Source organism: Lithobates pipiens, unplaced genomic scaffold, assembly GCF_037356315.1.
Source record: "Lithobates pipiens isolate NorthernLeopardFrog02 unplaced genomic scaffold, aLitPip1_a1.2 Scaffold_10, whole genome shotgun sequence".
Classification (NCBI taxonomy): Eukaryota; Metazoa; Chordata; class Amphibia; order Anura; family Ranidae; genus Lithobates; species Lithobates pipiens.
This window is the reverse complement of record NW_027507686.1, coordinates 34,677,261-34,689,354: the sequence shown is the minus strand read 5'-3', so window position 1 is coordinate 34,689,354 and position 12,094 is coordinate 34,677,261. Positions and strand designations below refer to the sequence as shown.

Below are 12,094 nucleotides of genomic sequence, written 5' to 3'. Positions count from 1 at the left end.
CCATTTCCCCATGTCTTTCCCCATGTCTTTCCCCATGTCTTTCCCCATGTACCTTTTAAGCCTAAATACTATATAGCTCATTCTGTAAAATCACTTGTTTTTTTTATGTACTATTGTACAAATACTACGTAACTATATCTATGTTGCAGATAAAGATAAAGTCACCCAAGTATAAATCTTCCCTGATGAAGGAAAATATGTACCAATAAAATTTCCGAAACATGTCGGGATGTATGCTACAAATCTTCATGGACTGACCTCAGCTTGACTCTGGCAGTGCCTGGATTATTAGATTTGGGTTTGATATATATGCCTATGTATTAATTGGTTCATTGGTGTACTTTTTGTATATTTAAATGTGATTGTTTATGACTACAAAATTTATCAGATACTGTGTACTCAATAAAAGTGGCAAATGGTTGCCTTTTATTTACTCCATTACGTTTATTTCTGCCTTAAAAGTCGCATGCTCCTTTCAACAAGACATGGCCGTCCACCTAAACTGACAGGCAGGGCAAGGAGAGCAATAACGTGAGAAGCAGCCAAGCGGCCCATGGTAACTCTGGAGGAGCTGCAGAGATCCACAGCTCAGGTTGGAGAATCTGTCCACAGGACAAGTTATAGTCATGCACTCCACAAATCTGGCCTTTATGGAAGGATGCAAAGAAGAAAGTCATTGTTGAAAGTCATAAGAAGTCCTGTTTGCAATTTGCAAGAAGCCATGTGGGGGACACAGCAAACATGTGGAAGAAGGTGCTCTGGTCAGATAAGACCAAAATTTAACTTTTTGGCCTAAAAGCAAAACGCTATGTGTGACGGAAAACTAACACTGCACATCACCCTGAACACACCATCCCCACTGTGAAACATGGTGGTGGCATCATCATGTTGTGGGGATGCTTTTCTATAGGCGAGACAGGGAAGCTGGTCAGAGTTGACAGGAAGGTGGATGGAGCCGAATGCAGGGCAATCTTAGAAGAAAACCTGTGAGTCTGCAAAAGACTTGATACTGGGGTGGAGGTTCACACCTCCAGCAACAACGACTCTAATGCCCTGTATCGGACATTCCGATGACCAAATCCGTCAGATTTTTCCCGACTGATATTGGCCCAAACTTGTCTTGCATACACACTGTCACACAAAGTTGTCGTAAAGTCCGATCGTTCAGAACGATGTGACGTAAACCACGAACGACAGGACTATAAAGAGACCAGTAGCCAATAGCTTTCGTCTCGTAATTTTATTCTGAGCATGCGTGGCACTTTGTGCATTGGAATTGTATACACACGATCAGAATTTAAACGATTTGGATTTTGTTGTCAGAAAATTTTAGATCCAGATCTCAAACTTTGTGTGTCGGATATTCCGACGGAAAAAGTCCGATGGAGCCCACAAACGATCGGAATTTCCGACAACACAGTCCGATCTCACATTTTCCGTCGGAAAGTCCACCCGTGTGTACAGGGCATAACAGCCAGAGCTACAATGGAAGGGTTTAGATCAAAGCATATACATGTGTTAGAATGGCCCAGTAAAAGTCAAAAATCCAATTGAGAATCTGTCACAAGACTTGAAATTGCTGTTCAGACACTCTCCATCCAATCTGACAGAGCTTGAGCTATTTTGCTAAGAATGATTGGCAAAAATGGCACCCTCCTAGATGTGCACAGCTGGTAGAGACATCCCCAAAAAAGACTTGCAGCTGTAATTGAGGAAAAATATAATTCTGCAAATAATTGACTCGGGGGGGGGGGGGGGGGGGGGGGCTGTATACATATGCACGCCACACTTTTCACTATATTTGTAAAAAATTTTGAAAACCATTTTATTTTTTCCTTCCACTTAATAATTATGTGCCCTCTTTATTTTGATCTATAACAAAATCCCAATAAAATACATTTAAATTTTTTGGTTGTGACATGACAAAATGTGGAAAATTTCAAGGGGTATGAATACTTTTTCAAGGCACTGTATATCAGATATGTAGGATCGCATATATATATATATATATATATATATATATATATATATATATATATATATATATATATATATATATATATATATATATATATATATATATATATATATATATATGATCTATAATCGATAAATAGGATAGGATTTATAAGAAAGCATATATAGGGTCAGATATGTAGGAATATATATATATATAATATATATATTTTTTTTTTCGAATACATAGGATCTGATTTATAAGATAGCATAAAACATAAGGAGTAAAGAGACATGGCAAGAAAAAGATGACTATTGCCATCCAGACATTATTACTCACCCCGTACTCTCCATGCTGGGGGTGGGAACAAATAAATATAAGTTATATAGATGTGATGATGGCACAGATTTTATTATAGAAGCTTCCATCATGGTTCCTGCACTCACCTGGCTTTAGAGTCTTTTCTGGTTGCTGTGAAAACAAACAATTTTCAAACTGGTGACCTTAAAATATTTAACCCCCTTCACTGCCAGCTGGCAGATGGAAAGAGGGGCTTACCCTGGGTTTGGGCAGACGCTTCCTCCTCCTTTGGTTTTTCTTCCTGTCAATCAGACACAACGGGTAGAAAGTCAGTAAAGTGGGCAGATCCAACCTGAACTTTGTGTATTATCCTCTCTGACGTGTCTGCAGCTGCCTTGCCCTCTCTGGGGTAACTGGGGGTAGGTGGCGAGTCCTTGCTGTATGTTACATTGTCCATTTTCTCACAGAATAGACCAGAATCCTCAGCGATGAAAGTTAGTGGTGGAAACTGTGTCCATTATATCTGTGAGTATATTTGGCTTTCCTGGACAATCACTGCAGTAACCCAATCGTGAAGAGGACTGTCCCCTCTCTTGATAATTGACACCCCTCTGCTACGCTGAAGGAAAAGGTGACATTTCACCAAAAAATTCCCACCCACACAAATTTTAAGATCCATCAAAAAACATCCCAACCATAGGTCACCCCCAGAAACTCACTTCCACCTTCTTAGCGACCACCACAGGGGTTTCCGGCTGTGGCACCACCTTTCCCAGGCCCTGCATCAGCCAGGTCAGCACCCCGCTACCAGACCTAGTGGTGGAGAGAAGATGAACATGGGACTTCATGCCAGGCGGGTGTTACCTGATGGGATCTTGCAAGGTGTTATACGTACCCCTTATCTGACACTGCTGCCTCAACCTCTGAAGTGGGAGCTGGAGGTGCTTCAGCTGGAACAGGTTCAGGTGCGGCTGCAGGAACGGGAGCAGGAGTGTGCACTGGGGACACTGGAGGGATGTTCATTTCTGCTCAAACCAAATAAAGACTTGTCAATGGGAAAAAATCACCTTTTCTTTCCTCTATATCTGCATGTATCAAATGTTGCCTTCTAGCCCTATAAACTGCCCACCCTCACCTTCTACCCTAATAAACTTCCCCTCCATCACTTCTACCTTTCCAACCTCCCCATTATTACCTTCTACCTATACAATCTGCCCCACCATCACCATCTACCCCTATAAATTGCCCCACCATCCCCTTCAACCCCTATAAGCTGCCCCTCCATCTCCTTATACCCCTATAAACTGCCCCAACATAACATTCAACCCTTATAAACTACCCCATCCTTGCCTTCTACCCTTATAAAATGCCTCACCATCACTTTCTACTCATCTAATCTGCCCTACCATTACCTTCAAGCCACTATAAATTGTCTGAGTCCGACCCTCACCTTCTACCCTTATAAACTGCCCCACCATGACTTTCTACCCTTCCAACCTCCTCACCATCACCTTCTACCCATTCAGTCTGCCCTACCATCACCTTTGACCCCTATAAACTGGCCCGCAATCACCTCCTACCCCTATAAAATGCCCCACCATCACCTTCTACCCTTATAAACTGCCCCACCATCACCTTCTACCACTATAAACTGCCGACCATCACCCTCTACCCTCCAATCTGCCGCATCATCACTGTTTATCCATTCAAGCTGCATGGCCATCATCTTTTACCATTCTACTCTACCCTACCATGCCCTTCTTTTCCTATAATCTGCCTAATCATCACTTTTTGCCCCTTTAACCTGCCCTACTATCGCTTTCTACCCGTCCAATCTGTCCGGCCATCATTTTCTACCCCTCTATTCTGCCCTTCCATCTCTTTCTACTCATTGAATCTGTCCAGCCATCACCTTCTACCCCTCCAATCTGCATCCCACCATTGTCTACCATGTAGAAAAAGTAAAATAGAATTGATTATAAGTGCCCCAGGTCCATGTGACACCAATGAATGAACTCCACTGTATATGATACCTTGTGCTCCACACTATTCACATACAAAATCAAACAATTTATAGTGATCTACCTATTACTGCTCACTTATCTCACCCCACCATAGACATAGACAACAATAGGTACTTACCTTCCAACTTCTCTGCCTTTTCTTCAACCTGCAGTTTCTGGAAAAGTGCAGAGGACAGTTAGTGGCAGTGACGAGCACATTTCTTATACCAGAGATGCAGGAAGCCAGACCAGCCAATCAATGTTCTGCCATCTAACCTGTTGGACACCTGAAGATCTCTAACCCAGTGAGCTAGCAATGACCCGAACATTGACCCTGACCCCTAACAATGGCTCAAACCCAAAAATGACCCTGACCTCTAACAATGACCTTAATTCCTAACATGACCCAAACCTCTAATAATTAGCCAAACTCCTAGCAATGACCCCCAACATTGACCCTAATCCTTAACAATTTCCCTGATAACGACCCAAACCTACAACAATGGTCGTAGCTGCTATGCCAAACAGTGACTATAACACTAACCTTTAACCCCTAACAATCGCCCTAACCTCTTGCCCCCAAACATAATCTCTAACCCAAACAGACCTTAACCTCTAACATCAGGCAATAACCCTGACATTAATCCTAATCATTAACAATTGACCTAACCTCTAAAACTGCCCTAGAAATTACCCTAATCTCTAACAATTACCCCAACCTCTAATCCTAAAATTGACGCTATCCTAACCCCTAAACTCGCAATGAACTGTCCCTAAAGCCAGCCACAGACAGTTCAAATCTAGGCCAGTTTAGCAGGGATTGAAACCATGTATGGGCAGGCTAATTTACAAAAGTTGTTTGATCAATCAACTTGGGAAAGACCAGCCTGTTTTTTGTATACTTTTATTGCCGGCAACTATAGTCGCTAGTAATAATCACTGTGTGTTCCCCTGGCAGATATGGCATCCCCTGCCCATGCTTGCAGGAAAAAAACACGCACCATCTATGACCAACCTTACCAGTGACCATAACACTAACCTAAAACTAACCTTTAACCCTTATGGATGACCCAAAACTCTAACCCTAACAATAACTTTAACTTCTAGCTTGTAACCTAAGACTAAACTTTAATGCTTGACCCTAATATCTAAAGATAATGGTAACCTCTAACCCTAACAATGACCCCAACCTCTATCCCCTAACCAAGAACCTAACCTCACTGTTCCCTAACCATGACCCTAACCACTAAACTTTACATTGACCTCATTATTTTCTTAACTTCTAACAATAACCACACAGAAAGCACACAATGCCAGGAGAAGGTGCTTGTCCAATTTAACCACCTCAATATTGAGCATTTTTGACATCAAAATATCAGATTTATCAAAATACAGCACATGTTGTGAGACGGCCACCTACCTGCTCCTCTGGAGCACTTTGTTGTGAGCTGCTGATGCTGGACCTGTGGGCCCAGGTGGGCTGAGGGACAACCTTGTCCAGGCCATGAGAAAGCCAGGACAGAACACCTACAGAGGAGCTGTTGAAGAGGAGACAGTGTTTGAGACGATCAACTCACATAAAAGACACCCTGCAGAAGCAATAAACCCTTTCGGCCTAGCATGGGATCCGGGGTACATTGAACCCTTCCAACCTGGCATGGGATCCCAGGGACATTAGACCCCCTCAGTCTGGTAGGGAATCATGAGACATTGGACCCCTTCGGCTTGGTATGAGATCCCAGGAATATTGGACCCCTGCAGCCTCGGATGGGATCCCAGGCACATTGGACTCCTCCAGCCTGTCATAGGATCCCAGGGACATTGGACCTTTTCAGTCTGGTATGAGATCCCTGGGACATTAGACCCCTTCAGCCTGGCATGGGATCTCAGGGACTTTGGACTCCTCCAGCCTGGTATGAGATCCAAGGAACAATGGTCACCACCAGCCTGGTATGGGATGCCAGGGACATTGAACTGATTCAGACCAATATGGAAGCCCAGAGAGTACTATTAATAATGTTGTACAGCGGCAATAATGTATAAAGTGCAGAGATTAATTCTGATTGGTTGCTTTGGTTCCATAACTAGGAAGATATTAACTAAGAAAGAAATTCCAGTTACCTTTCTGTCTGGCCAGTGGGACCATTCTCTGTCTTCTTTTCTACTACAGGGAAGAAAAGATTAGTAAAAGAACACCAAGACAATAACATTACTCTGCGTATACTCTGCCAGTCCTGATCCCTGTTTTAGAACACCAAGCCCTCACGTACTTGATTTAGTTGACCTGGGCCTCACCTGTCTTTTATATCAGCAGTGGAGATTAAAATGAATGGAAGAGATGGACAGAATTGAATGATTGGAATGAGGCTTCTCTACCCCGATACACCAGCTTTTAATGGTCTGACCAGCATGTGGAAGGACACCATGCTGCTGTGTCTTCACCACAGACTATACACAATTCTTTCTCCTTCACTTACCTGAACAATAACTTGTAACCCTTCACTTACCTGAACAATGAATTGTAACACATGAGGCCCCTTTCACACGGGCGTCTCCATGAAGGGGATTCCGCTTGCTCAGGCTCTTCTATGGGGAAATCGGTTGGAAACGTACCTCCTGTCCGTTTCCATCCGATCCGATCCTCCGGGCAGATGGAAAATAGGACCACCATCCATCTGTTTTTTGAGGGCAGGATCGGACTGGATGGCGGTGGTGTCAGCGGACATGTGTCCGCTGATCTCCGCTGCTCCAAAAAAGGAGACTGGAGGGTTCGATCAGTTCCACCTGAAAAACTGACAGACGGACCTGATCGGACAGCCCGTGTGCACCGCATACTAGTTCATTATGAAATACTTACCTTAGAACGAGGCCCCGACATCTGGCCCGATCCACGCCTAGGGAGCTGATGTGCTCCCTCGGCGTTTCTTCCGGGTATCGCGGCTCCGGCGCTGTGAGTGGCCGGAGCCGCGATATCGTCACTCCCGCGCATGCGCGCGGGAGATTTCATCCCGGCCGGGTCCGGCCACTGCCGGGCTTTCAGCCGAGAATCCCCTTGTGCGCATGCGCCGCTGCAGTCAGCGGCGCATACCGAGGGGAATATCTCCTAAACCGCAAATTCAAAGCCGCACCAGTGTGAATGGGGGGCTAAAGCCTATAGCTGACTGGTTATTATGCACCATTGAAATCTCCAAAATAAATCAGTGTGATTTAACCACTTGATTTACGGAAGATTTTCCTCCCTTCATGACCAGGCCATTTTTTTAGATATGGCACTGTTACTTTAACACATTATATAAATATATATATATATACTGTATTTATTTTTTAACTAGTAAATTTTAGTGACACAAAGCGAGACTGAGATATTGTGGCAAGCATTCTGACACTTTTTGGGAACCAGTAACACCAATACAGTTATCAATGTTAAAAATCTGTCACTGTACTAATGACACTGGGTGGGAAGGGGTTAAAAAGCTAGGGCAATCAAAGGGTTAAGCGTGCCTAAGTGGTGTTTGTGTTTTACTATGTGTGTGGCTTTTACTACAGTATGCAATGTTATTTTACTTCCCTTACCTGTTTCAATCACTGGCTTTTGTTTCTAAAACAGAAAATAACAAATATCATTAAACCTGCAGTTCATTATAAATTTTATCGAACAAGTATAGATTGATTGCCAATACCTCTTTCACTACAGCCTCAGAGATGTCCTTGTTAGTTCGGGACAAGGAGGGACTGTCAACTGGCTGAGGAACCACTTTACCCAGTCCCTGGGCCAGCCAGCTGAGGACATTTCCAGAACTGCAAAAAAAGGAACGCTGTTATGCCGCGTACACAAGATCGGACTTTTCAACGGACTTGGTCCGGCCGACAATCCAACGGACTTTGCAGCTGAGCTCAGCCGGACTTTCAAACAAACGGACTTGGCCACACACTATCACTCCAAAAGTCAGACGGATTCGAACGTCATGACGAAGAATAAGGAAGTTCATAGCCAGTAGCCAATAGCTGCCCTAATTTCGGTTTTAGTCCGTCGGACTAGCACACAGATGACCAGATCTTTCGACTAGACTCGAGTCCGTCGGAAATATTTGAAGCAAGTTTTATTTCTAGGTCCGCCAGACTTTTGGGAAGAAAAAGTCCGCTGGAGCCCATACACGATCGAATTGTCCGATGTATTCCAGTCCGCCGGACCGAGTCCGTCAAAGTCTGGTCATGTGTACGCGGCATTAGTTAAAAGACCTTCATCACACAACAAACTGTTCTGCCATGTTGGTTGCAGGAGTGCAGCATGCTCACCTTTTATCAGATGCTGCATTCGCATCTTGCACATTGGTGTCACCTGTAGGAACAGAAATAATAACATATAACCAACCAACTGACAAACCCGTTGCAGCTCTCATCACCAAAAATCTTAAAAATCTCCTTATTTTACCTCCCAAGACCCAACCTGGAGAAACAAAACCCCTACCTTCCTTGGTAGGCTGCATTGATGGGCGCCGATGGGGACTGCCTTAATGGGCACTGGTGGGCTGCATTGATGGGTGCTGGTGAGGCTGCATTTGATGGGGGCTTCATTAAAAAGGTGGGGTATACATGGGCAGGGCAAAGGCGGTGGAGCCAGGGGGGCGGCAAAATGAGTTTTTGTCTAGGGTGTCAAAATCCTTGCACCAGCCATGACCAGGAGACACCAACCCTCTCACCCACCCTTTCCTACCAGATAACCAGTAGAAATCAAACCCTTCTCTACCTGACAACAAGGGGGCACCAAACCCCTATCTTTTCCTAACTGACAACCAGTCCCACCCTTTCTGAAAACCAGGAGATACCAAACCCCTACCATTTCCTAGCAGACATCCAGGAGAGATCAGTTCCCTACTTGACAACAAGGGTAACCAAATCCTTCCCCACCTGACAACCTAAAGACACCAAACCACTACCTGTCCATACCTGACAACCTAGAGCAGTGATGGCGAACCTTGGCACTCCAGATGTTTTGGAACTACATTTCCCATGATGCTCATGCACTCTGTGGTGTAGTGGAGCATCATGGGAAATGTAGTTCCAAAACATCTGGGGTGCCAAGGTTCGCCATCACTGACCTAGAGAAACCAGAGTCCTACCCTTCCCTACCTGATAACCTGGAGACACCAAACATCCCCCTGTCACTACCTGAAAATCCGGAGAAACTAGAGCCCTACTTTTCTCTACCTCACAAACTGGAGACACCAAACACCTACCTGCCCCTACCTAACAACCTGGAGAAACCAGAGCCCTACCTGACAACTAGGAGACACCAAGTCCCTAAACCTTCCCTACCTGACAACCTGGAGAACCCAGAACCTTGATTTTCTCTACTTGGCAAACAGGGAACACCAAACCCATACCCGTTCCTACCTGACATCCTGGAGAAAACAAACCCTTACCCTTTCATACCTGACCATGTGGAGATGCCAAACCTCAACTCTTCCCTACCTGACAACCTGTAGACCCCCATAACCTTTTCTGGAATTACTAACACCTCCACCAAATTACCTCTAAACTACCTAACAGCTATATTGTGAGGTTACCCAGCATGGTCCCTAAACAACTACCCTCAAAGCCCCCTTTCCCCCTTCACCACAACCTTCCTTCACCCCTTTCTGTACTCCTCTTGCCCATTCAAAATCCCACAGTCTGTACCCCTGTCCTCCAGAACCCTACCCACAAGGGGGTGCCCCATTACCTGCTGTCTGGGCTTACCTGAAGGGTTGCTGGCCTCATGGCTGACACAAGTCGCTTTCTGGAATAAAAGATAATTGTAAATGAAAGAAAATGTTCCAGAAGATGTTATTTGAACCTTCACAAATAACTGCTTCAGTGTGAGTGAGACTTGTGAACTTTCAGTTAGATGTCATCTGTAATGTTGATTGCTTATACATAGTCTATATAATTCATTAAATATGAGCAGATAGATATTCACCCACTCCTATCTTCACTTGCTGGGTGTAATACTCAGTATCTATTCTTAATCTGTATGTTTGGACTCTGCACAGTACCACTTCTCGTGTTATGTATGCCAGGTGTAATTCTTAGTATCTGTTCTTATTCTGAATGTATAGACACTGCACAATACCACTTCATACTACTTACCTCGGTCACCACTTGGCGCGCAGGACACTCCTGGTTATCAGTTGCTGATTTGCTGGGGGTTTCCGGGGGTTGTGGAACCACTTTTTCAATCCAGCTGAACATTTTAAGTCCTGTAAGCAGAGCATAGAATATCTTTCACTTTCCTAACTCTTCCATTTTTCCTAGAGATCTGAGACCCAGAACTCTGATGTTATCGGAACCAGATAATGGAACCTCCAGAACAAAGTACTCCAATTACAAAATTTACATGGCGAGATCCCAGGAACCCTAAACCCATAATTGTTGTTGTGTTACATATTTTTGGCTATGATGGCTATACAAACGAGCAGCCCTCAAATTTAATGTATAATAATGTATAGTTTGATTTGTGATTGTGGAAAATGGTTAACAATAAACAATTTGTTTTAATATCCCTGTGTGGCAAAAAGGTTTATTAATCATTGTTGTGGTTACAAACATTGTTATTGTAAGATCCCACATCTTCTGTGACTATCATATCTAAATCCTAGAACCTCAAACCAAACCAATCAGAGGTCTCAGATTTCTGAGCCCCTCAAATCCACATCCTGAAACATCCAACTCATCAGACTAAGATCCCGAATCCCTGAGCCCATCTAATCTGGATTTGGGATCCCCTTACCAATTGGCTTAAGATCAAGTCAGATCCTTTTAACCCCCCAATCCCCAATCCTTGAGCCCTTCATATCTAGGTCTTGGAATGTCTAATGCCGCGTACACACAACCGTTTTTTTTTTTTTTCAGAATAAACTCAGACGGTTTTTCCAACAGAGTTTCAACGGAGTTCCTCTGAAACGGACTTGCCTACACACGATCACACCAAAGTCTGATTGTTTAGAACGCGGTGACGTACAACACGTAAGATGGGACTAGAAAAGGAAGTTCAATAGCCAGTAGCCAATAGCTGCCCTTGCGTTGTTTTTGGTCTGTCAGAACAGCATACAGACGAACGGTTTTCCCGATAGAAATTGAGTCCATCGTAAAGATTTAAAACCTGTTCTATTTCTAGGTCTGTCAGAATTTTCAAAAGAAAAATTCAGATGAAACCCACACACAATCAGAATATCCGATGAAATTATTCCGTCTGTCCTTTTCTGCCAGAAAGTCCGACCGTGTGTACACGGCATTACCCATCAGGGTGAGATCCCTGAGACCATCATATCTGTATTCTAGATCCCCTAACTCATCAGACTAAAAGCCAAGATCTCTGAGCCTCTCAAATCCAGATCTTAGAACCTCAAACCAATCAGACTGAGATCCCAGATCCCTGCATCATTCAAATCCTGATCCTGAAACCTCCAACTCACCAGACTAAGATCCATGATCCCATCATGTCTATATTTTTAATCCCCTAACCCATCAGACTAGGATCAGTGAGCCCTCAAATTCTGATCCTGAACCCCTCAACCTATCAGTCTAAGGACATATATCCCTGAGACTACAATATCTGGAGTCTGGATCTTCTAAAGCTGGCCATACATGGATCAAAATATAGCTGCTTCAGCAGGGGTGAATTTCGATCCATGTTTGGCCAGTGTGGACAAACAGAAGTTGATTTACCAATTGACTACTGTTCAACTGCCCTGTCAATATTTTCTCGCTAGATCAGCACCACAGGCAATAATCTATCCATTGTCCGAATACAATGACAAAGCAAAAAGGATTCCCCCATCTACATTGAATGTGT

General features: G+C 43.9%; 1 protein-coding gene across 5 annotated transcripts in view; it reads right to left on the bottom strand.

Moving 5' to 3' along the window:
* Positions 1-12,094, bottom strand: part of CNGB1 (cyclic nucleotide gated channel subunit beta 1) — a 90,381-nt gene that overhangs the window by 75,736 nt on the left and 2,551 nt on the right. For 3 of the 5 annotated variants that reach the window (XM_077453795.1, XM_077453812.1, XM_077453818.1), the window contains exons 2-14: positions 10,390-10,499; positions 10,000-10,039; positions 8,557-8,599; positions 7,941-8,058; positions 7,834-7,858; positions 6,382-6,424; positions 5,681-5,798; positions 4,400-4,436; positions 3,153-3,282; positions 2,977-3,070; positions 2,516-2,558; positions 2,404-2,428; positions 2,297-2,311 (exon numbers count right to left, since the gene is read on the bottom strand). In XM_077453795.1, the coding sequence (XP_077309921.1) occupies positions 2,297-2,311; positions 2,404-2,428; positions 2,516-2,558; positions 2,977-3,070; positions 3,153-3,282; positions 4,400-4,436; positions 5,681-5,798; positions 6,382-6,424; positions 7,834-7,858; positions 7,941-8,058; positions 8,557-8,599; positions 10,000-10,039; positions 10,390-10,491 (833 nt within the window). In that variant the 5' untranslated portion in view covers positions 10,492-10,499. The remainder of the gene's footprint in view (positions 1-2,296; positions 2,312-2,403; positions 2,429-2,515; positions 2,559-2,976; positions 3,071-3,152; positions 3,283-4,399; positions 4,437-5,680; positions 5,799-6,381; positions 6,425-7,833; positions 7,859-7,940; positions 8,059-8,556; positions 8,600-9,999; positions 10,040-10,389; positions 10,500-12,094) is intronic. The other 2 variants (XM_077453800.1, XM_077453807.1) reach the window with 2 other exon arrangements.